Here is a 26802-nt window from a genome sequence, read left to right as displayed (position 1 = left end):
TCTACACTGTCTGGTTTGGATTTAATTTTTTTTGGGCCCATAAATCATCTTTTTCTTTTACAGCTTTGTAGACAACTTTTAAGTCATGTCATCTTGACCCCATGATTGGAATAGACTTAAATCATCCATGTTATCCATGTCTTTTTAGTACTATTTCTTTACAATGACATGCCAAAACTCCTGGGATAGCAGTATGTAAACTAATCATGAAGTGTTACCTCAGAGGATGGCTTGGGAATGTCCACACTTGTAGAAGTTGTTAGATGCTTCCTTTTTTACTAGTAGAAAACAAAAAGTGTTTGAATGAAATGACATAATCTGACCATAAAAGCTATTAAGGTTATTTATTAGTGCGGAGAAAATGAAAATGTGTATGAAATAATCTATTAGATGTTCTTAATATACTAGCACAGTTTTAGAGGCATTTAACTTCCTCCAGCTCTCACACATACACACAATGCCACAGTCCTAAAATTCGGCCTATTTAAAGCCCCCTGACCACAACATCTGCACCACAACTAACATGTGTGTCCTCTTTATTAAAACCAAAATACGGTCAATATAAACCAAATACCAAAGCTTTTCAGGCTGTGTAAATTTCCTGCTATTGTGTCCTATACCTGGCATCCTGGGGTGTGGAAATGGTATTGGGGGATTGGCGGTGGGCAACCCACACAGTAGCACATCTAAGGGAAGTGTTTTTATTAAGTGACGGGTGCAAAAATCAGTAATATATCAAAAGAAAGAGTAAAAAAAATAAACAGACACTCCAACCAACTAAACCGGGGTGCGTTTCCCGTACAACGACGGAGCCTAGCATTGAACTAACGTGGTACGATGCATCGTTAAACTAACTAACATCTGAAGTACGACCGTTTGCCGAAACCATCGTACTTTGTTGGTACCACAGAAGTCTGAACTATGTTGGTTTGAACCACCGTGGTCTTAACTAAGGTGTTTCCAGATGTGTTCGGCCAGACTTTCCCAGCAGAAAACGTGCAAAACTCACAATCTTTAAAATATTATGCCAAAAATATGTTACTAATGTATCATTTAGGCTATTTATATTGTAATTATCACCAGAACATAACGGACAACAATACTATTAATAAAATAACAATGAACTGCAAGTAAAATGTAGACAATAATTGCTATATATTAATTATTATTTGTAACAGACAGTGTTACTTAAAAAAAAACATACACATATTTGCTATTGCAATATTTTTTTTAATAAAATAATCACCATTCTGAAGAAGTCTTATTAAAATGAGACATGAGAAATGTGTTACTCAGTGGTTCAGCAGAGCGCCTACAACGTGCAGCGCGCGGTGTTCTGTCGAATTGTGCAACCCATCGAGATGTGCTTCTCAACACCAGCGCCCATGCGTGGAAACATTATTTATTTATTTATTATTTTTTTATGGTAATTCTGTTCTTTTTGGTTACATTAAACAACCAGAAACCCCTTGCCATTATTTCTGAGTATTACAAATGCGTAAATGACAGCTGATGATAATGAAAGTAATGATAAGTTAGCAATAATAAAAAAAATAAGGTTTATAATCACCCTAATAACCCTAAACTGTCTCCTGATATTTTGAATCAGGCTTTCCAAATATTCTACCGAAAGCATGTTTAAATATGGGGCTTTTTCTAGCAATTTTATATTTAAAAATTAAATATGCACTAGGATAATACGGTTTGACAGGGTAGCAAAACTCGACAGACACCGGATGGAAGCCTAGTTCGAATCCCAGTCGTGGTTTTATTCTCTTAATGTTTTTTCTCATAATGGCAATTAATGTTATTGTTTTTTACATATATATTAATGTAGCCTACATATTTCTACGTATTTCCTGTAATATATTATTTAACAAATACTAATTGATAACATTTGTATAGGCCTAGAGACACGTTGTATTGGCTAAATAATAAATTTTCTGTATTCACACTCTGTCTGGCCCTGTTACCTGCAGAGGATAATTAGGTAATTCAAAACACCTGCTTATTGCATATCTTATTCACAGAGTGCATATAGCACAATGGGTTTAACTATTTCATAAATGTTCACAGCACAAGTTATCTTTACTCAAGAGATGCCTGCTTGAATAATTAACATACATCTTTCCAAGACTGTAAAATACATTTTAGCTAAAGAGCACTTCTCTTTTCACTACACTGAATTCATGTTTGCCAAATAAAGCTAAATGTTAAAGACATACATTAAAAAAAGGACTGAATTTTATTATTTTACCTGGGCGCACATGGGTAAAAGTGAAGTGGCTCAATTAATGTAATTAACACAAACATTAAAAAAATAGGTACACTTGATATCTTAAATCCTCGTGCAGCAATATTAATGTGATTTATCAGCTTTCTGTATCCTACCGTCCACCGTCTGCACTAATCACCAGCAACTAAGCTCTTAACGACAGGTCTAGAGCTGTAGTTGGAACGACGCAGCTGAACCACGGTAGTTGCGAACATTCGCTGGAACCACGGTTCTGGGAAACACCTGAGTAGCTTAACTAAGGTTCGCACTATGCAAGTTACTAACGTGGTTACCTCCATAGTTCCAACCACGCTTTTGGGAAACACCTGCGTCGCAGCTGCATCGTCCAGACTATGTAAGTTGCTAACGTAGTTAGCAACTACGCTTTTGGGAAACGTACCCCCGTTTGACAAATTTGGAAATAACCCTAAAATAGGCCTCCACTGGTCTATCCAACCCAGCCAAAACCAATTATTTTCATCTGCAGGGGAATACACTTATAAACTAACAAACAAATAAATCAAATAAACACAGAATGGAAAAAAATAAAATAAAATGTTCAAAACAGTTGCTGGATTCAATATAGCTCACAAAATAAACATAGTCAAAAAAAAGAAAAGAATAGAAACAAATAATTAAAAACTTTATGAAATCCAAAGAACTCCCCCTTAAGTGGTATGGTCCAAAATGGGGCCTACAGAGCATGACTCATTTTGCTCAGGCACTATTTAAGGGCAGCCAAAAGTGAGCTTGGTCCTTTTGCCAGACCGGGTAGGAAAAATGGAGCACAGGTCAGTATGTAGATGTAATTCTTAATTGTGTACTTGCAGATAATAAAAAAATATATATATATTACCCAGTGTCATATTTTAACTGTAAAATGTGATGTATGTTCTAGGCTAGCAAAATGTTCAACTTATAAAGGAGGGGAATTAGCATTAGCTGAGGACATGGCTGGGTTAATGTTTATAAACTGAACAACTAAAGTAGGAACAGGACTGGTAACTAATTTGTTGGTTCTTAAGGAAAGCATAAAATTAACCCTCATTGGTCGTTTACAGCCTAGCATTTGTTTTTGAAAATCAATACAAAAATACATTGAGGCTGTGTAATTAATGCAATGGTGATAAAAATAAAATAAAATTCAGTATTCATTTCTTGATCAAGGCCTAATTCCCATCACTCTAAAAAAAAGTTGCCTTTATTTCCTGTTTACTTTGCTTTTCAGGAAACTGCTACCTGGTAAGATTTGCCAGAGCAAGTCTGCACCTGTGGTTTACAACCCAAGGCTTCTGAGGTTATGCAGATGCATTTGTGTCTTTATTGTGGGCTTGTTTGCCTAAAGTATGCACACTGTGGGCTACTATAGTCTCAAATTATCTGGTATTGCTAACTTCACCAGTTTTGCTAATTTATTTGTGAACATTTATTACATGTTTAGTTTTGATGATATGATAATGCTCAACATTCTTTCCATTAACACTTCTTTGGTGATGACTGTGACCGGCAGCATCTGGCTAGAATTGTCCTTGCAAACAGACAAGCAACTTTGGCAAAAGCACATTCAGTTCAGTGTTTAGCTTGCATGGGATTTGGTAAAAGGCAAGGATACTAGTTCCTGTCTCATGACTTTTGGCCTGTTGGAGTACACTGTTTACAAATAAAATGTTGCATAAGTGGCAAAATTGATAAAATGTATGTATGAACAGAAGGAATGTTGAAATGAAATTACTTGATCTGACCATAAAGGCTATTAAGGCTATTCGTGCTGAAAATGTGTAAATGAATGAATTATATTTTCATTAATATCAGCATGGTTTTAAAGGCATTAAACTCCCTTTCACACTTGCACACAATGCCACTGTCACAATGTCCTAAAAATCCTGCCTACTTAAAGCCCTCTGACCACAATATCTGAACCACATCTAACACATCTGTGTCCTTTTTGTTAAACAAAATATGGTAACTATTTTAATGTCACCCTTTATATTTGTTTATATTTAGAGAAATATGAACTACAGTTTATTTTTTGTTGTAGAGGGTCTATATTTAAACTCTGTACATCTCCATTACAGTAACTATAATAGAATCATGGCCGTTATCTTTCCTAGTCATGTTTTTTCTATAATCATTATTAAATGTTTCACTGCTTCTGAAGGCTTCTAGCCTTTGTGTTTTGTCTTTATTGTGGGGAATGTTATATGGGCTAAGAATGCCTAACTGGGTTTGTCCACCAAGTTTATTCTACTGTTCATCTCCCAATACTCAATAGTTGTTTCAACAGTATAATGCAAAAAAAAGCTGTGTTAATTCAAATCATCGTTAAACGATGTTTCATGAACTCAGTTAGCTTTGTGACCGACCCTCTCCAACCCATAAAACTGCAAAATGTTGGTGTGCCTGCAATTTTAAAAAGTTCAGTATTCAATACATAGTTTTAAGTTGAAGGCGCAATCGGTACTAAAGGAGAACAAGTGTGTGTGAAGTAACAGCAATACAATGTCCAAACACCAGAGAAAGCTGTCTGCTCCACACCGCCCTCTTCAGATCACTGGTGGTTTTAGGCAGTGTTCTCAAGTCTCACGCTTTGAGCGTGTGACACACGCACCTCAGCGAGCTCACACGCCACATGGTATTTCTCACGCTTGCCAATCCGTCGGCTGTATATTATAATTGTACTCTCGTTGAGCCAATCAGAATGTAGATCGCTCTGTTAGGCAGACCTAGTCAAAGAGGGTGAAGTTTCAAACCACCCCCCCAAATTGCAAAAAAATATCCAAACAAAATAGATTATACATACAGAAGCAAGAAAATAGGAAGCATACGAGAGATTGCAAAGACTTTGCAAGAAAACTCTCCCAAAAAATTCACTGGCAAATTATTTTCATGTGGTGATTTTTTTTTTCTGTTTTAAATGTGCAACTTTCAAATTTTTCTTTTATTACTAAAATTCTGAAGTTCTTTGTAAAACCTTTAGAACAAAAAGCTTACACAGTAAAATATATGTAGTTAAATTAAAAATGATATTAAACTGTTTGAACATGGTGTGACTGGTGAGTGAAGTGTGGTTTCATTGACTTCATATCCTTGTGCCAACATCCCACAGACCACAAGCTGTGTCTTTATTTCAGACTTCATTATTTTCACCAAAGTGTGGTCTGCAGGGCTGTACAGTGAGCAGGTACTTTCCTAAATTACATAGAAAAACAGCATTTCCTGTTCAGAATTACTGTAAATATCATCAGTAGAGTGAGTTCAGTGAGTTGAGATATCCTGTATGGATCACTATAGTTTACCACAGTCAAGAAATTGAAAGTAAAAACAGTATGCATAAAAAAGGGAATGTTTGTCCTTGCATGTGGATTTTTGCCAACCCACATTTTCCTTGGCTTCCAGGAAAAAAGGCATCAAATCAAGTATATCAATTGTCTATAAGAACATATAAACCATTTAAAGAAATAGTAAAATCTTTAATAAAAATCAAGTTATCAATCAATTTGTTCTGTATAACATCTCTTTCAACAAGAGAAAAAAACAAACACTTGTAGTGGATCCCCAAACAGAAAGTAACAGTATTTTATGATGAAATGATTGTAAACAGCTCCCTCTAGTGCTAAAAGAGGGCATGTACAGCACAAATGCTTAATGTGAGTGTTAAAATCAACATGTACAGTAAACAGAATATTGTTTAAAAAAATCAATCATAAAAACTAAGAATACAAAAATCTGTAGTGGACCCCATAAAGAAGAAAAAAACAAAACAAAAAAAAAAACTATAAACGCAAAAAAAATCCAACAGATTTTTGTGGTAAAATGATTGTAAACAGCCCCCTCTAGTGGTAAAAGAGGGCATGGACAGCATAAATGCTTAATATGAGTGTTACCTACATGTACAGTAAACTGAATATTGTTTAAAAAAATTAAATCATAAAAAATTACACAAAAACCTGTAGTGGACCCCAAAAAGACCCCTCTAGTGTTAAAAGGGGGCATACACAGCAAAACTGCATTTGATAAACATTTTGGGGCAGTTCCCTGGGCAGAAATAAAGCCTTGTCCTGGACTACACAGGATTTCTGAATGGAATTTTTCTTTTATTTTTTATTTTTTCTAAATATTCACAAAATCTAATAGCCTACAACTCATTACCAGTTTACCAAGTCAGGAATTAAGCCTGTTCTTGGACTACATTGTATATTGGAATGGAGATTTCCCACTGAAAAAGAAGAAGAAGAAGGAGGAAAAACTAGACTTTAGGAAGAACTAGGCTTTATCCTCGTCCTAGAAACCAACCCATAGTCTTACACCAACAGATAAATGATATTGTATAAAAACAACTTGCAGAAGTACCAGGCCTGCAACCAAACATACCACAGAGTGAGATGAATTTTGCAAAGAAAAAATGATTAACTAACTGATAATTAATAACAGATTAAACCAGGAATGTGCAATCCACAAAAGGCCCTAAAGATTGCTATTAATTTCATTTTAACCAAGCAGGAGCACATCTGATCAATTCTTGCCCTTTATGGATCAAGCAGGACATTCCTGAATTAAATCATACCTAAGCTTCCCTCTGAACATAAGGCTCGTTTCATAAAAAAAAAAAAAAAAAAAAAATCAGATATGATTTATGCAAGTTTCTAAATCCAGTCTTCCAGGCCCCAAGCCAACCCACATTTTTGTTTAAATCCAGCTCCCTCCTGCTCAACCTCACGAGCTCTTATTCTGGCTGCTTCTAGTTACTACCCTATCTTTTCTCTCGATGTATTCACAATGTTTAATACGAAACTTAAAAAAATAACTTCTTATTTTTTTTATTAAAAATATTATTTCCTCAGTTTTGTATTAGTCATTTAATTTCCCTTTTTATATCACAATATAATGTGATTATGTACCTTTCACTTTGGAGCTAAGGATTTACAATAAGATGATAAAGCCCAATAAACTTCTGTTCTAGTTGATTTGATTGCAAGTTATATTTTTGGTAGCATTTTTTTTATATATTAAATGTAACAAATAATACTTTTGATTCAGCATGTGTTAGGCTACTCCACCCACCCCAGCTCAGCTACAAAGCTAGGAGTTGATTGTACAATAAAAAAAACTGGCAAAAGAAATGGACAGCATGGAGCGAAACATAATACATATGTTCATTTGGATTTTTTTCATTCATAGCTGGGTGTATGGCTCGGATATGTCCCAAAGTCCCTTTGGATCCAGTCAGCTTCCAGCTCCTCTATCTATAAATGTGTCTGTGCTTTAAATTAAGTGCTTACAGTTATGTGTATTTGTAACAAACTGCCACATTTAAGGAGTTATATGGTTTGATGCACCTAGTCACACAGATTGCACAATATGTGCTATTAGGGTAAATACAATAATGTGTAATTAAATGTGTGTGTGCAAAGTTGTAAGCTTGTAAGTAAGTTGGATTTGCATGGTATTGCTGGAACTGTAGTGGTTTAGGAGCATTGGTGTGATCCCTTTAGTTTTGTTTGTCCCCCCCAGCCCACATCATCTTCCTCTCTCTCGAAATAAAACTTAAATAATTAATATTTTGGCTTTATTGTCTATTTTAACTAATAAAATCATGCTGGATTTGAGGAGGAGAATGATGTGTTAGTGTTTTGTGTGTGCATGTGTGTGTAAACACATCAAACACCAAATGCTTAACAGTCTTAACAACTGAAGGACTCAAGATTACAGCATAACCAGTCATGTAGTGTGAACAGCACAATGACTGACAACTCAAAAAGTCGTGTAGTATGAACCATATATAAGAGAAACCTGGGTTTATCTTTTTGTACCTTATACTTAACAGTATTAACTATTTAAGGGGCACTATACAGTATTAGGTGGACCAAACTGCAGCTTGTCCAACTGTCTTTTTGAATTAAATGGAAAAAAAAATCTTGGTTTATTCTAATGTACGTTTTCTTTCTTTTGTACCTTACACATACCAAACCGTGAAGCCCAAATAGTGTCAAGAACCAAACAATTACTTAAAACTACTTAAAAGTATTCAATACACATTTATGTGCTTAATTTTTAGGCACTTCAAATTTTGGTATTTTGGTTTCTCCAATCAAACACAGCAGTAAACATACAGTATAAACTTTCAGAGATGTCAAAAAATATAATATCCTAAAAGTATATGTGGAGTAGCTGCCCGCAAAATTACTCCAAGCCATTGCAACCATTTTTGATCTGCCCCAAGCAAAGAAACAAACAAACAAAAACAAAAACAACAACAAAAAAAAAACATTGCACAGACCCTTAAAAACATCCCCTATACCAAAACTACATCAACTGCATGCATGCATCTCTCCATCCCTCAAAAAATACTGAAGTAACACTTCAAAATGTCTTCACCCCCAAAAAACAAGATGAACAACATGTCCTGCTGGCAGCTGAATTCCTCTGTGCGTGGCTCACTGTGCGTAGTAGTGGGTGAACTGCCATTTCTGGAAGGAGTTGGATGATTCACATGCCTTCAGGAACACACTGTTTGCTTTAGGCCCCGCCTCCAAACACAATCGCTGGGAGACGCCCCTGAAGGATACCTCTCCAATCAGATGCTCTGGCTAAAGGACACACACACACATATTTTTATATATTAGAGAAATGACACGTCTAAGGAGATAAATGATCTGAACCAATATCTCATCTCAGTACTGATTTATGAGTGCTCATCAGATTGTGTAATTCTATCCAGTGTTTAACCCAGGCCAGGATTTATTCAATTGTCTGCCTGACATTACAACCCTAAATCAAGCATTACATTAAAAGGTTTCATGTTTGATAAGGAATGTTACTGAAAAGCAAAACTGTAATTGTAATAGAAAGTAGGGGTGGGCAATATTATATCGTATACAATATATCGTGACACAAAAATAATCATGATATTAAAAATCCATATCGTGATAAAAGGGCTGTTCTGTCTTAAAAGTAGTCTATTATTTACTGCGAAGCTTTAAGTGTATTTATTGTATAATTGTTTTAGTTTGCAGTTTATATGCATGCACTAAATATTCTGCAATATTTTTTGCTGCATTATTTTATTTTATGCTATATTATTTATTTTGCCACATTATGATTATTCTGTTATACTCTTATACTATATTCCTGAAATTAATTAATTATTTTTGTTTTCCTATATCGCCAAGTATATCGTTATCGCAAAGATACCCTGAAATACCGTGATATTATTTTAGAGCCATATCGCCCACCCCTAATAGAAAGTATAGAAAAATGAGTCCAGTAAATCTGCAACTGTCAAAATATAATGAATAAAATCATGAATTTGGCTCTTTCCTGAACAAATTAACCAGTTCATGGCCTCCAAACCTTTAGTCTTGTTATGTTTGTCTAGTTTTAACGTCTATTTTCAAACATGCAGAATTATTAAGTGAAGTAGAGAGAAAAAAGGCAGCTTTTCCTAGTGTCCTGTAAGAGATTTCAAATCCCTAAAATGTTCAGTGTGTATTTTACTGTAGAGAATAAGCATTTTGTATCATGTACACCTGTAGCCCGTATATGGGTAAAGGCAATATGTTAATAACGAGCATAAGATGACCCTTTGAGACGTAGAGATGGTGGATACGGCAGAAATACATAAAAAAAATGCACAGATTAGTCAGAATATTACGACCTGCTCCATGTTTCTACATTTAATATAGACAGAATATAGAAGCATGTGTAGTTCTATGATTACAGACTGTAGTCCTTCTGCATTTGTTATTATCCTCCTTTCATCCTGTTTCTTTAATGGTGAGGACCCCACAGGATAGACCACCACAGAGCAGGAATTATTATTTGGGTGGAGGGTCATTAATCTCAGCACTGCAGTGATACTGCACTGACATGGTAATCAGAGTGTTATTGTGTGTTGTGCTGGTTACAACTGGATCAGATACAGCAGTGCTGCTGAAGTTTTTAAACACTATGTTCACTTACTGTCCGCCGCTCTATTACTATATTCGACAATCCTACATATAGCTGCTCCACCTAAAGTCAGGGTACACAAGCTCTTAATCTGTTCAGCATGACAAGGCTGTGTATGTATCTGAGACATTTTCAAATCATTTAGATATAGTTATGGCATACCAGAATTTTATTGGCTTTGTGGAGCCAGCGCTGGTGTGCTTTAGTGTTGTCACATGGCTCCATGGCCACACCGGTTCTTGTGCTTTGTGGAGAGACACAGGAAGTATTCTGGCGAAGTGTTTTCACCCAACTGTAGTTGAAGTGCTGGCTCTGAAAAATGGAGGAAAACAATGTCAGTTGATGTTTTACTTTTAAACTACAGGTAAAAAAATGCTTAAGCAAGCATACAGCTCTGGAAAAAAATAAGAGATCACTTAAAAATTATGAGTTTCTCTGATTTTACCAAATTGAAAACCTCTGGAATATAATCAAGAGGAAGATGAATGATCACAAGCAATCAAACCAAACTGAACTGCTTCAATTTTTCCACCACGAGTGGAATAAAGTTATTCAAAAGCAGTGTGTAAGACTGGTGGAGGAGAACATGCCAAGATGCATAAAAACTGTGATTAAAAACCAGGGTTATTCCACCAAATATTGATTTCTGAACTGTTAAAACTTTATAAATATGAACTTGTTTTCTTTGCATTATTTGAGGTCTGAAAGCTTTGAATCTTCCTTTTTGCTTCATCCATTTCTTATTTTCTTCAAATAAATCCTCTTAATGACAATAGTGTACAATAGTGCTTTGCATTTACATTATAAAAAGTATATAATTATTCGCGCCTGGCGTTTTGAGACATAATGTCACAGAGGTTTACATTACCTGCTTGCTGAGATCACAAGTCTCAAAAATTAAAGAGCCTTTCTCCAGTGCTAGACACTTTCTGGTACCCACATTGAAAACCTAAAGGAAAGAGATAGAAGGTCATGTAAAACTGTCTGTAACAGAAAAACTGAGTCACTGAGAACAGAGGAGAAAAAAGATATTTTGACCCCAATTCTCTATACAAAAGCTTCAGTCAAAACACGAGGTGTCTTGAATGAGGCTTGGACTGACAGGGAGCCTTTGTGAACATGAACCACTAAACAAAGGCCCTATCATCTCTGAGAAAAACAAAACAAGTGACTTAACTACTATGTGCCGGACATAATAAGAGATTGTGTGGCATTCTCAGAGATAAACAAAACCAAAAATATGATTGCATAGTCTAGAAATTTGTGCCTACATTTTAAAAAACATTCCCTTAGGAATTAAAGAGGTAAATATTAGGACTGCACGATATTGGAAAAAAATTACATTGCAGATGTTTTTTTTTTTTTACATATATATATATATAGTGATATTAAACAATGCAGGGCTCATGATATCACCAGTCTGGCCCACCAGAGTGCTGTCTTGCAAATAGACCAATCAAGAGCTGAGTTAGCACTGAGCACTCAAAACCCGAGAAAAACAGCAAAACAACAGTAATCGTCCCTTTAATCAGGCATTTAAATGGCTTTTTAAAAGGTAAATAAGAGTGAATCTAGCTTTTAATCCCAGTTTGCAATTAGTGTACTTACCAGGCCTTCGGCTTTCACTAGAGGAGCTTCTAGCTCGGGATAGACATTGTCCAGGTACCACTTGAAGCTCTTACACTGTAGCTTTTTCCGCAGTTGGATCTGCTCTGTAAGGTTTCCAACATCGATCACGTTTTTGTCCAGCAGATGGAGATACCCGTATCCATAGAACACCTCTTTGTACTCATCCAGCCACACCTCAGCCACTCGAGCCAGGTTCCTCTCTACTGTCTTCTGCCGGTCTTTGGGGAACCGGTAAGGGTTCTCTCCACGGAAAATGTGGCCGACACGAGAGCAGGGGATTATCTCAATCTCTCCTCCACACATCCAGATCTGATGATGAAGAAGAGAAGAACTTGTGGATGTACAGATTTAAGAAGCTGTAAGCACAGGCATCACTGAACAGTCACAAGATACACTGTATATCCAAAGGTTGGTAGACGCTTGCTCACCCAAAATAAGGGTATTAAAAGGGTGTTTGCCTAACTTCGTTTTTATGGTAACAGCCTGGAATGCTTGGAACATTGCGGTTAATTACTCAAATATTGATGCTGTGCAGGTGAGGCATTCATAAGGTGATTATGGATAAATTATGAATACAAATGCCGCTATAACCCATCTTAACAGCCCTGGATGGAGCTCTATCACACCAGAGAACACAGCACCACTGCTCCACAGCAACAGTTCCTGAGGTTTATACCAGCCCACTTCACAATTTTAATTGGGCACGATCACTTTATGTTTATGTGTGGCTGCTCCATAATTTCTTGCTCAGTTGGCAGGGCCTTCCCCTGAATGCAGCATTAATATGGCCTGAACCTGAGTCCCATCTGGCATTTACTAGTGGTTTACATAACACTTGGAATGATAACCCAGATGTGGGTCAGATATGGTTGCCAAAAATCTTTGATTAGCAGTTGAGTGGTGGGTCCGTTCTGACAGTGTTGGTTTAAAGGTGTATTACATACTGCAGAGTAATTGGAATAATTTTTATCATCAAACATTTCAATTCATAAATGGATGACACATATATGTAGTATCTCTCCTATATATGTACTCACTTTAACATTCCATAAAACCTTATTTATTGTCCTTTTTCTGTTATTTAAAGTGTTAAAAAAAAATCATGCGATGCAACTCGCAGGCCAAGAATTTTGTTTTTAAAACCTCTGACATCTATTCTTTTTTATTTTCCTCCCTGTTTGGCATGTTTTTCACCATGTTTTGCAGTCATGTTCCAATTTTCAAAACATCTGTATTTGTATTCCCATCATAAATATATATATATATATATATATATATATATATATATATATATATATATATATATATATATATATATATATATATATACATACATATATACATACATACATATATTTATGATGGGAATACAAATACAGATGTATATATATATATATATATATATATATATATATATATATATATATATATATATATATATATATATATATATATAAAAACAACTTTGTCTGATAATTTCAATTTTATGAAATATCATGGTGTGACTACGGAAAAATAAGTAATTTTATGATGAAGCAAATTCAAAGAAAGGTCTTTTTGCCAGAAACCCATAGAAGCAGCCACCATTGTCTGTAACTCTCCTTTAAATTTGGAGAAAAGAATCACTGTAAATGGCTGGTATGTAGTGGTCATTTTAGCGCATCATGAAAATAATGATAAATATTACATTATTTCTATTAACATATATTTTGATTATAATGCTTAGAGTTACCTTTTGTGGAAAGCTAACATTTTATTTAGTTGGTGAATTCTGTGCCTGTAAATTTTGACTGAATTTGAAAACATCACATGGTGGGATCAGATGGCATGTAAAATGTAAATATATGTAAATAAAAACAGAATACAATGATTTGTGAAACTCAGACTCTTTACTTTTACTGTTAGTTTTGTTTTAAAGCTCCACTAGGTAGGATTGATATTTTGTGCTCGTGGGCTCCCCCTACAGTTGTAGAGTGTAATAAATGTTTCAGGCGGATTAGTTTCTCTTTCTCGTTTTCTGGCTTTCACACATATTCGGTCTCTTTCCAGCTTCTGCCAGAGTGTCTGTATGTTAGTTTGTAAAGAATGAACCAATAGTCCTTGTAAAACTGTTAGAACTAAAGGTCGGAAAGCAGGTTGCAGTTCTCGCGAGCGTTGGTCGCGGCCGCCTCGGAAAACTTAAAGTCTGGTTTGAGCTCAGAGGAGCTCTGGCACAGACACGAGAGCACCGCTATTTCTCCTATTACACCTCAATGGAGCGCTGCAGTGAGTCTCAAGCTGTAATTTTACTTCTTTAAAAAGTTCAAAAATCAAGGAAATCCTACCTAGTGCTGCTTTAATGATTTTAAAATTGGCCTGTTGAAAACATTCGTACGTCAATGACTCATATAAAACTAATTGTATTTTCCATCAACAGGTGTAAAACCAAGGGATAAATATTTGAATGGATTCCACATCTGGGCAAACACTGCAAATGGTATGTGGGTCACTAGTAAATGCCAGATGTTGCACAAACTCTGCCACAGTAATGTTGCTATCAGGGTTCCACTGAGAATCTATGGAGAAGCTGTGTGCGTAATACTGAATGCCCGCAGTATCAGCAATAGCCGGGCCCCAAGTTGCCGTGTTTGTTAGATAGAGGGGTACGTTGGATGCTTTGGGCATATAATGTGATGATCTTATAGGAAGAGGGAGCTTTTTGGATAAATAAAAAGTCAAAACAAAATTATCTATACAAGCTACAACAGCTTAGAGATACTGTGCCATGTACAGATAAAAAAATTAAGATTAGACTGGCTTTACCTTGAAGGAGATCTCCATGTTCTCCCCTCCCCACACATCCAAGCCTGGGTCATATGATCCCAACTCATAAAAATACTTCTTATCTATAGAGAACAGACCTCCAGCCATCACAGGACATCTGAGAAATAAATGTAAAAGACAAATCAGTGATTTAGTAGATTCATTAGATCATTAAGTTCTTTAATCAAGGACCAAAAAATCAACCAGGCCTGTATTTACAACAGCAAAGGAAATTCACTGTACTTGTTTGGAATAAAATCGACACTACATTATAATATTGTTTTATTTACATTATACTCATTAAGGCTGCAATTTGTTAATTAATTAGAGATGGAATAACCTTAATAATAAATTTTAAGTAATTATAATTCCAATGTGAGACAGAAGTGTTGGTAAACATTACCTTATGGGATCTGAGTCCTTCATGTTGTTCTTTTTGATGTAGTCCTCTGGCAGTGTGCTCCAGCCAAACACTAAAGGCCATTTAAAAATGCCTCTTTGGAAATTGTCCACCAGCACGTAACTGCAATAAGACATTCATGTTTTTAGCTCTATTTACTCTATCTACATTATATAGACAACACCCCAACTCATCACACAAATACTGGATGGAGCTCAATCGTTCAAAAAACACAGTTCCACTGCTTCACAGCTTAATCCTGGGGGTCTTATTTACCTTCTAACTCATGTTTGGTATTAGCGGTGATGTCAATAGGTTAATATTTATCTGCTCCCGAGAGTCCTAATCCATTGGCAATACATCTCTACATGGATTAAAAAAAGCATTGCATTGAAAGTGTGGGGGTGGATATTTGGGCAGTTTCCCAACAGGGATTAGGCCTAGTCCTGGACTGCACAGCATTCTGTATGAGCAGTCGAGGACTAGACATAATCCACATCAGGGAAACTAAATAATAGTATATATTCAATTTATACTTTAAAGAGAAACAATACAGGTGGAACTAGGACTGGGCAATATGATAAAATATTATATTACAATGTGTATGCCATTTTCATGATACACAGTATTAATATTATACATTCCTTGGTTGACTAACTACAATTAGTACTATAATTTATATTATATTATAAGTAAGTATTGTACTGCTATTTACAAATAAAGTCTTACCTCATGTCCTTATCACTTATGACCTCAATAACAGGGCAGGCTACTTTTCGTCGGTCCTGATAGACCCTCTCCAGCAGTGGTTCCAGCCAGCCCACGTTACACTCAACATGGGAGTCCAGAAAAGTCAGAACATCACCTGCTCAAAAGAACAGAACAATTTTGCATAAAAGAAAATGAGTTAACCGTAACTCATAACTTCTAAGAAGGACAAATGAATATAATAATTAGAAGAAATGGGAATAAAGAAATAGAATAAAATATTTTTGCATTTAAAAACAAGCAACATGGCATTTTTATTTTGGCATCTCAGTGTGTATTTCTGTATATTACTGTAAATATGTTTTTCATGTTTGCTCTGAACGTGTACATACCCTTTGCCTCTGCAGCTCCAGCCAGCCTCGCTCTGATCAGCCCCTGCCTCTCCTTCAGTCGGATGATTCGCACTTTGGGGAACTGAGACATGTAGACATCCAGCTTTTCCTTCAGGTAATCTACAGTTCAGAAAGAAAAAAAAAATACTGATTGATAAGCTGAGAAATACAGAACCTTCATCTGAAGGACCAGAGCCATTTGGACTTTTAACAAATTATCCAAGTTAAGAGAGGCCTTCAGTTGCTTAGAAGTTATCCTGGGTCCTTGCTGACTATTAAAAGTCTTGCTCTTGGAGTGATCTTTGTTGGTTGACCACTCATGGGGAGGGGGTTTGGTCCTGAATTTCTATTATTCGTACTCTGTAATCTGTCTGAATGTTGATTGGTGGAGTCCAAACTCTTTAGAGATGGTTTTGTAACCTTTTCCTGCCTAACGAGCATCAACAAATCTTTTTCTGGGTTCCTCAGAAATCTCCTTTGTGGGTGCGCCGAGTGGTCCAGCGGTCCGAACCCCCGCTCATGCAGCTTTGCCATCAAGCTTCCGGCGCTCAGAGGGAGCAATTGGCATAATTGACCCTGCTCCCTCTGAGTGGGTAGATGGCAATCTCACCCCACATCCCTCCTAGGGTGATGTCTGCAGCACAGGGCGTCTGTGAGCTGATGTATCAGAACCGAGTCGCTGCGCTTTCCTCCGAGCAGGCTGTGATGCTGCTCGGCAATGCTGCATCAGCAGCAGCTCGAAAAGAAGCGGTGGCTGACTTCACATGTATCAGAGGAAGCATGTGTTAGTCTTCACCCTCCTGGTGTTTTGGGGCATTACTAGTGATAGGGGGAGTCCTAATGAGTGGGTTGGGTAATTGGCCGTGTAAATTGGGGAGACAATGGGAAGAATAACTGGGTTCTCTTTTTTTACTTTTAGGATGTTTTAGGTCATATTTATGTAGTAATATAGAACAAACCTTTAAGCACCATTGTATGTGTATGCAGAATTGGATATAGGACAAATTTTCTTTCAGTATCAAGCAACAAATTAAACTTACCTTATGCATGCCCACATTGTGATGACAATGCTGAAACAATATATTGTGTACCTCTGTATGCATTCAGTAATCAAGGCAATCCATACTAACATACTAACAAAATAATGATGAGAAAATCCCACCCATACCCTTGTCACTCATGTTCTCACACCTTTGGTGCTGAAGTCGTCCACCAGCAGGATCTCTTTGAGCAGGTGAGGGGGGGACCTGTTCAATACACTATGGACAGAGCGGAGCAGAGTTGACCAAACCTCGTCCACAAAGCAGAAGATCACACTGGTAGTGGGCAGGTCATCATGAACCAGGTTCTCTGAGCATCTACAGGACCGGAGATGAATATAAAGAAAATAATAGATCTCTGTTAATGAAATAAAATGCTTTACAGAGCCACATTATTTTTAGAATTATCTATGCATGCTTTAAGCTATTTTGTTAATTCCAGTCCGATTATGAACATATGTTGTTGTGATGAGAATATTTATCTTTGGGCTCTGACTTTGGCAGTAATATTGCAGTCAAAATGGTTCCTACATGAGACAGAGATTAAAGGGCCCATGTTATAACTAAAAATACCAAAAAAATATATATAAGTTTGGTGCAATATGTGAAGCCATGTACATTCACCCCTAGTGCACATAGTCTATATGCAGTATATATGACAGCTAAGCTACAAAAACAGCATGTAACATCAAGATAATGAACTCATTTACATATGCCCACCTAATCACTGTGATAAAGAGCAATTCAGCTCATACTGCACATTAAAGAAAGGCTAATGAGTACAGAAATCATATACATGTCAGTCTTAAAAGCACAGTAAAATAAAATCATTTTGAGATAAAGAATGGTGCATGCTAAAGTGAAAAGTGCTAAAAAGAACATTTATTATATGTTCTTTTCTTGTATTTTAAGTATTTAACCATGCAAAGAACAATGTAAGCCTTTAAAGGGCTTGTTATTGTTGAATATCCATATAAACTGCAACAGAAACTCTGATAAGATCTCTAAACACACTTTGATTTTTTAAATATATATTATTTTTCTGTTACTGACTGATGTTTATTTTCTTACTGAATATCAAAAAAATAAAAATAAAACTATACATACAATTTATGCAATTTACATACAATTTGTTTTATATTTGGATTTTTATAGTTGAACTTCATTCAATAAACATTATACAAAATATGATCAAATATTTAAATAATGTTATTATTTGTATCTCATTTTTAAGATTTTAAGAAGGGCTGATATATTTTATTATTTTTGAGCTACATAAGTTATCATATAAAAATATTAGAGAGTAGCAACTCTATTTGAGTAGTCTAGAATCTCCTGAAAATAATCTTTGGTATGTGTGGTCATCTTTCATAATAGTTTTGTAAAGTTTAGGTGATTAAACGTGCAGCTATAATAAAATGTTCTTGCGTTGTAAGGGATGTACAGTATATACAGCATTTGTTATTGACTGATGTTCATTATAGCAAGCTTTTAATTCTGTGACAGTTCATTCATTCATTCACTTCTTGGCTAAAATTCAATTGAACTGTACAGTTACTTTAATGATGAATGTGATTAATGATGATTAATAAGATTATTTTTTTCATCCCCTAATGAAACCTTAAAATAAGTGGTCCAGCAGACCAAGGCACTGCCACTATAATCAGGAGATTGCTGTTTTGAATCCAGGTTAGGCAGGTTGCCATCAGCTGCCAGAGCCCTGAGAGAGCGTAACTGGCATGTGGTGGCTGACTTCACATGTAGTTATAGGCATAGCTAATTTGGGAAGGACAGCAGGGTTAAAAAATATAATAATAGTAAAATAATAAAAATCCTTAATGTGACGGAAAAAACTAAAGAAATGAAATGGAACTATAAAAAAATCCTAGTAAGTAAAATTTTGTAAGCAAGGTAAAATACCCATTCCACACTATGCCAACCGACCACATTGCACTTCTTGGGCCTTAGGAATAGCTCATATCACTACATTTGCCTAATTGTATAACAATTTAAAAAGTAAGTCACTTCTAATAATTCTATAATTCTTAAACTACTCACGCTGGGGGTCTTGTGTCAGGAATGGCTCTGTCCACTGGAATCTGCTCGCTGAGGAACACGTTAAAGTATCCCTCACTCCACCTTTTCTTGCTTTCTTCCTGCTTCTCCAGGGGCACCACTGCAGCGTGCCCGAACTGCCCTACCGCGTGCACGTCTCTGGGCTTGTGGGTCACGTCCAGGGCCATCACCTTGTGGACCCCACCTGATCTTCTCACACCTGAGATGTTTAACAGCTTCTCTGGTTCTTCTTGGGGAGCTTGGAGCTTTGCTGGGTTTTTAAAAGCACTGTGAGCAAGTTTCTGAGATGATTTCTTATTGCCTTTGGAAGTTACTGCCAAGATTTGGACAGAGGAGTCGTTCTTTTGGTGGTGGTCCTCGTCATCGATGACTTTTTTTTCTGTCTCATCTCTTTGTATGACCTTGGCAGGATGGTGCTGTGTTGGAGTGGCTGTTTGGTGAGCATCTTGTTTCGCTGGTTTGTTTTTTTGGAGAGCTTTGAGGGTGGTGTTGTTGGATTTTTTAGGCAAACCAGCATTTGCTGGTGATTTGTTGTCCTGCACTTGTGCTTTAAAAGCTTTAGAAGTGTCTTTGGTGGCGTTGCTGAGCATTTTGATACCTGGAAGGGCTTGGACTTGTTTTTTTTTGGGTTCTTGGGGCAGTTGTTGGGGTAGTTTTTGTTCCTGGACAACAGATGGCGTGGTTTTGGTGTGTGAGAGTCTTAAAGTCTCTGTGGCTTGTTTTTTCTGTATGGATTTGTTTCTTATATTTGTGTTGTTCAGCACATTTTCCTTTTTCAAACCGTTCAAATGTATCGCTTCTTTCATTTGTGACTCCTCTTTGAGTTGTAGTTTAGCAACAGCTTGAGTTTGGACGTCTTTTTCATGCTCTACTTTGCCATTAAACTCCCATTTCTTTCTATACACCTCCACAACCTTCTTCTCCAGCCTTTCTCCGGGCTTTTTACCATCCCCAAAACCAACTCGTACCTTTTCTAGAGGATGTTTAAAGTCTATATCAGCTAATTTAGGCCCTTTAGTGACTAGTTTCTTAGCCAGCTCTCTTTCTTTCACCACCAGCTCCTTCAGAAGCTGGCTATTCACGTCGCTGATGGACAGCCTGAGAGCTGCCATGTCAAACAGCAGCCAAAGTATGGAGGCCACGAAAACAAACGCCAGAACTCTCCCACTGCCCCTGAAATACTTCTTAATCTTCATTTTGCTCTGGATAATATTGTTTAAAAAGCCAGTTAAAGTATTAAACTCCTACTTACAGAGGACGGAGTGGCTGTGTTTGGGCTTTAGCTACGTGGCAGCAGCAGCAACGTCTCTGAAACATCTCCAGCTTTCAGTTCTCTCCATTTTTTGAGCTTTTTCCCCACACAGAAAGTTAGTTTAAGAGTTAAAGTAAGCAAGAGGCCAACTCACGACTCGAGCAACCTCATTCTTCATGCTGAAAGTCCCACGCTGTGCAGGTAACGAAAGGTTAGCTAACCTAAAGCTAGCATTAAGCAGTTAAAAGTCCCATTTCTCATATTAAGTCGTGGCAGTAGTGCTCCTCACAGGTAAGTAGTCTCCAGGTGCACGCCTACATTTTTATACTGGTGTTAATTAATTAACTAGTTAAGATTTACCCCACTAAATAACACTGAGCCTCTCTGAGCTCAGAACTCAGAAACACACAGAGCCCAGCTCCAGCTCCTGCTGACTGAGGGACTCCGCCTCCTCCTCTTTCACTGGGCTGGATACCTGCGGTTGGGCAGGATGTTGATTATACAGCAGTTCCTGGATCTGCTGCGCAGCGCCGGGTTTTTAAAGTTACACGTAGCCCAACTTATATCTGACCACGTGTAGCTCCAGCATGGCAAACCGTTTAACCCCGAAATCACACAAAAACAATAATTACTACTAAAAAATGTAAATGTCTATTAATATATTATTGAAATAATTTTACATTAAAAAATAAAATAAAAAGTGTCATTTCAAAATAACATTTTAAAGTAATTTTACATTAAATAATAAAATGTAAAGTGTCATTTTCTATGAACATATAGAAGTAATTTTAAATTAAATAATACAATTAAATGTTATTTACTAATAATATATTTAAATAAAATAATAATAAAATAAAAAGTATAAATTTCTATTAACCTATTAAAGTAATTTAAAATTAAATAATACAATAAAAGGTGTAATTTTCTAATAATATATTACTAAAGTAATTTAAAATTAAATAATAAAACAAAAAGTGTAATTTTCTATGAACATATAAATAAAATAAATGTACCTAAACCATAAAATTTTTAAAGAATTTTAAATGAAATAATACAATAAAAAGTGTATTTTTTATTAACATGTTAAAGTAATTATAAATTAAGTAATACAATAAAAAGTTTAATTTTCGATTAACATATTATTAAAGTAATTTTACATTAAATAATAAAATAAAAAGTAAAATTTTCTATTAATATGTTTTTAAAGTAATTTTACACAAAATATTTAAAAAGTGTAATTTTTCTATAAACATATCAAGTCATTTTAAATTTATTTTAAATTAAATAAAAAATCGACATAGAAATTACACAATACACAAAATGTTAAAAAGAAACTGTTCAAAGACTTCTAGAGGTGTTTGTGATATCTGGCATGTTAGCAGCAGATCCAGCAAATCAGGTCCTGTCAGTTTTGAGGTGGGGCCTTCGTGAATCGCATCAATGAGCCATGGATGTCCCTTTTTCAAGCAACACTTTTGGTAGGTACTGACTAATCCTGTTACTGTTTTTGTGTCCCAGAAATTGTTGAGCTAAAAATTGTGTTTGTTTCTGAGCACCTGTGTTTTCTGCCTCCAAGATAGAAAAACGCCACAAATTTACCTGAACCTTCACGCTAATAAGTGTGGATTTATTACTAAACTACGATACTATTTTAACAGTAAGGCAAGGCGTGAAAATAGACTGTTGATGGGGTGTAAGGTAGCAAAGAGCATCGCGACTCGCCATGCGCAGGGTGTACGATAAAGCCCATAATATTACATAATGCTGCTTTGAACAGATGACTGAAGGTGCTGTGCTTTGAACATGTGACTTTCCTGTATTGTAAACATTAATAAAGACACAAAGATGATAAAACAGAGCAGAAAGATGTGAATATTAAGAGATTGAAAAGTTGAGCTTGTGTTATTATTGTGGGCAGGCTGTTGCTCCATGCAGTCTGTGTGTGTGGTCAGGTGGGAGTCTGGATCCCTGAGTGTGTGGCCTTCTCGTCCTGACGGAGGCACTTTCATAGGGGTTCTTTGGACCCATTAGCCTGAGGACAGCCCTGAGGCCTTGGGCCAATACCCATGACATTCATTAGCTCACACAGGCCTTTCTCTGTTAACCAGTTGCAGGCAGGCATTGGCTTGCTTGGACTTTGTGTAGAGTTTTGATTAAGACTGATGATACTGTGGAGCCTTACTACTACATGCCTTATTGCTAGGTAAACTAGCTTTTAGATATGAGATTTAATCACATGATCTAAATTAATTTAGTAATTCGGGGTAGTTCAGGGTAATTTCTTTCTTACTTTCTTATACTGCAGTTCTGGCAAAAGTCAGACGTTATGTAAACATTTCACCCTCTCTGATTACATATATATCTCGAGGGTGGGAATTTTTGGAGCGTTTTTGGAACCTTTTTGGTGAGTCTGTCCTGGTGCGACGCACACTACGAAACAGATATTGGGCAGACAGTTTTTTAATTGAGTCGTTTCCAGCCGCCGTTAAACGGGCTCTGGCATGGTACGAGTGGAGGCGAACGATCCGCTGTTGTGTCTTTATAACATGCTAATTAGGCCTTGGAATTGAAATTACAACAGTTGGTCTCTCATTTGCATAGAGGTCATGTTTAGCTAATGTGTCTCTTGTTGGAACAGACAGCCAGCAGGACTGTGGTTAAATCTGACCCACTGACATTTCCCGCTCCAAATTATGCACAATGTGTGAATTAAATTAATTAGAGAATTCATTAAGAAATATGGCTCGCGGAAACGACTGTAATATTTAGTTATGTGAAGTAATTTTCTTTCATTGTTAGAGCTAATTTGTTTCATAACATTTCCTGCGGTAGTTTCTTTCCCGTGTTAACTATGATGTATGTAATTTGTTAGCACTTTAATTAATTTAGATTAATTTTTTTTCTCCCCCCTTTTCCGGAATGTGCAGCTTGTTTGGACAGATGGTACCCATCATGGAGACCTTTCACACAATTAATTTAAAATCAATTACTTCCCTTTTTCATTCTCTGTAACTTGTATCAGGCGTGCGTGGGAAATGTGCGATGCTATTTGCACGGCCCGTGACTGGCTGCAGATTGGTCTAAGGGCCGATCATCATCCCCTCTGGTGATGCAGCAGTCACAGAAATGAAAAGTGGAGGCCTAATGGCTGCTGGGTCCTTAATACGCCGATGCTCAGATAGCTTTCTTAATTAGTCCTGGATTGCCGGTCGGGTATAGAGACGAGGGATCTGTTATAAGAACCTCTGGAGCTTGTAAACAGGGCCCTGTGCTCGATTATGTAAATCACTCTCTGCCATGGAGACTCGGGACGACCCCAGAGGACTTCCTGCCAGTCAGGGGGTGAGAGAGAGAGAGAGAGAGAGAGAGAGAGAGAGAAAGGGGGGGGGGGGAAGAATGAGAAAGAGAGTAAGGGGGGGTGTGGAGTCTGTATCATGGGTGTATAGCAGTTATTATGAACCTCCACTTTTAACACGGTGACATTGCTCACAGTTTAGAGCCAGTTAATAAATGAATTACTCCACTTATCATTAATATCTGCTGAAAATAATATTAGTAACTGACTTAGCTTGTAGACTGGTGCCTGTAGAGAAGTATTGCCAGGAGAATAGGGATCTCTGGAGCCAATAAACATGAACCTATTGGCACCATGCCTAATGCCAGGCATGGGCTACAGGGTTAAAAAAAAAAACAGCACTGAGCTGTGGAATAATGGTGCTCCATCCAATACTTTTGGGATATTGGAGAGTTGGGGATAAAGCAGAGTGGGATCATTCAACATCCTGACCACACCAAAGTTTATGTTGCTTAATGCAATCAAATCCTCACAGCAATGCAGCTCCAATATCTAGTAGAATGTTTTCCCTGGACAATAGAGACAAGAACTCCAACAAAAGCAGGATAAACTCTTTATAATATTGTTGATTTTGTAAGAAACAGTGCATTAACAGGTGTCCCAATACTTTTGTCCATACCTTTTATATAGATGTGAATAGATAATAGAAGTTTTTAGCAAAAGAAGACTCTTGCAACTTTAAGCAGCAATCAATTTCTCTAAAGTACTAAAAGTTAAGAGATCATTCACTTTTTTTTTTTTTTTTATTAATTTCTCTTGCCTTTAGAGCTTTGTTCCAGCCTGGTCTTGAAGAACCCCCTGTGCTACACATATTAGAGTTCACCCTGCACCCAACACACCTGATACAGATAATTAGCTAATTAGCTAGCCATTCCTAAATTGAAGGCCCACAAATGTCTACACGTGCCTCCACTTTAAACACTGTGACATTGCTCAGTCCCAGATAGTGAATTAATGAATGAATGAATAAATTAATATCTACTGTAAATACTGTTAGTCACTGACCACTAATCTTTAAGCTAAACACACACACACACACACACACACACACACACACACTTGTGTATTCCCTGTAGAAAAGTATTGCAAATAAAAAATGACATTCTGAAGCACATAAACATCAATCTATCGGCACTATTAGCACCCAGCTCTAACACACCTGATCCAGATTATCAGTTAGGCATTACTAAATTGAAGGCTCACAATCTTCTATGCATACATTGAAGGTTGTTTTAATGTATGTACTACAAATATATGTACTAAAAAACAATCCACCATGAATTTATTTTCTACTGTAGTTTCATACTGTAGTGTCTTCCTTATGGAGGAGGTTGTGTTGCTAGTGGTAATGTTCTGTTCTGTCTGTAAGTTTTCTGAGAATGCACAAAAATATGAATGAAATAATGAAGTGGTTGGTGTGGTGTAGTGGATAAAACCAACACCTTCCTGTGAGGTACCGTATGGGAGACTCTGGTTCACTTCCATGGCTGGGTGACTGGTTGCTGTACCAGAGAGTAAGTGGTGAGCACCACATACTAAGTGGTGAGCACCATATACTAAGTGGTGAGCACCACTTGCTAAGTAGTAAGCACCACTTGCTAAGTAGTTAGCACCACTTCCTAAGTGGTGAGAACCACTTGCTAAGTGGTAAGCACCACATACTAAGTGGTGAGCACCACATATTAAGTGGTAAGCACCAAATAATGGTAGCTAGCAAGCAATAGTTTAAACTGATAGATGTTCCACAGTGAAATAAAGTTGTTAGCTAGCTAGGTATCTAGGTTAGCTAACGTTAACTTCTTTATTTCAGTGGGGAATGTTTTAGCTAACGTTAGCTAGGTTAGCTAATATTAACTACTTTATTTTGGTGGGGAATGTTTTAGCTAATGGTAGCTAATTAGGCTTATGTTAACTGCTTTATTTCAGTGGGAAATGTTTTAGCTAACGTTAGCTAGGTTAGCTAATGTTAACTGCTTTATTTCAGTGGGAAGTGTTTTAGCTAACGTCAGCTAGATTAGCTAATGTTGACTACTTTATTTCAGTGGGGAATGTTTTAACTAACGTTAGCTAGGTTAGCTAATGTTGACTACTTTATTTCAGTGGGGAATGTTTTAATTTACGTTAGCTAGGTTAGCTAATTTTAGCTTCTTTATTTCAGTGGGGAATGTTTTAGCTAACGTTAGCTAGGTTAGCTAATGTAACTACTTTATTTTAGTGGGGAATGTTTTAGCTAACGTTAGCTTGGTTAGCTAATGTAACTACTTTATTTCAGTGGGAAATGTTTTAGCTAATGTCAGCTAGGTTAGCTAATGTTGACTACTTTATTTCAGTGGGGAATGTTTTAACTAACGTTAGCTAGGTTAGCTAATGTTGACTACTTTATTTCAGTGGGGAATGTTTTAATTTACGTTAGCTAGGTTAGCTAATGTTAACTACTTTCTTTCAGTTGGAAATGTTTTAGCTAACGTTAGCTAGGTTAGCTAATGTAACTACTTTATTTTAGTGGGGAATGTTTTAGCTAACGTTAGCTTGGTTAGCTAATGTAACTACTTTATTTCAGTGGGAAATGTTTTAGCTAATGTCAGCTAGGTTAGCTAATGTTGACTACTTTATTTCAGTGGGGAATGTTTTAACTAACGTTAGCTAGGTTAGCTAATGTTGACTACTTTATTTCAGTGGGGAATGTTTTAGCTAACGTTAGCTAGGTTAGCTAATTTTAGCTTCTTTATTTCAGTGGGGAATGTTTTAGCTAACGTTCGCTAGGTTAGCTAATGTTGACTACTTTATTTCAGTGGGGAATGTTTTAATTTACGTTAGTTAGGTTAGCTAATTTTAGCTTCTTTATTTCAGTGGGGAATGTTTTAGCTAACGTTAGCTAATGTTAACTACTTTCTTTCAGTTTGAAATGTTTTAGCTAACGTTAGCT

The 26802-nt window shown here is 36.5% G+C and overlaps 1 protein-coding gene across 1 annotated transcript; it reads right to left on the bottom strand.

Moving 5' to 3' along the window:
* Window positions 1-6876: 6876 nt before the first annotated feature.
* Window positions 6877-21005, bottom strand: LOC103031218 (polypeptide N-acetylgalactosaminyltransferase 5). The gene is made up of 10 exons (XM_022680146.2): window positions 19252-21005; window positions 17345-17511; window positions 16154-16273; window positions 15783-15918; window positions 15057-15176; window positions 14654-14771; window positions 11831-12160; window positions 11091-11171; window positions 10385-10534; window positions 6877-8862 (listed from the first exon to the last, which is right to left on the bottom strand). The coding sequence occupies exons 1-10, from the start codon at window positions 20463-20465 to the stop codon at window positions 8710-8712; spliced, it is 2589 nt and encodes an 862-aa protein (XP_022535867.2). The 5' UTR covers window positions 20466-21005; the 3' UTR covers window positions 6877-8709.
* Between the last annotated feature and the right edge of the window lie 5797 nt (window positions 21006-26802).

Source organism: Astyanax mexicanus, chromosome 11 (genome assembly GCF_023375975.1).
Source record: "Astyanax mexicanus isolate ESR-SI-001 chromosome 11, AstMex3_surface, whole genome shotgun sequence".
NCBI lineage: Eukaryota > Metazoa > Chordata > Actinopteri > Characiformes > Acestrorhamphidae > Astyanax > Astyanax mexicanus.
The sequence above is the reverse complement of the archived record's forward strand: the minus strand, read 5'-3'. Positions and strand labels throughout refer to the sequence as shown.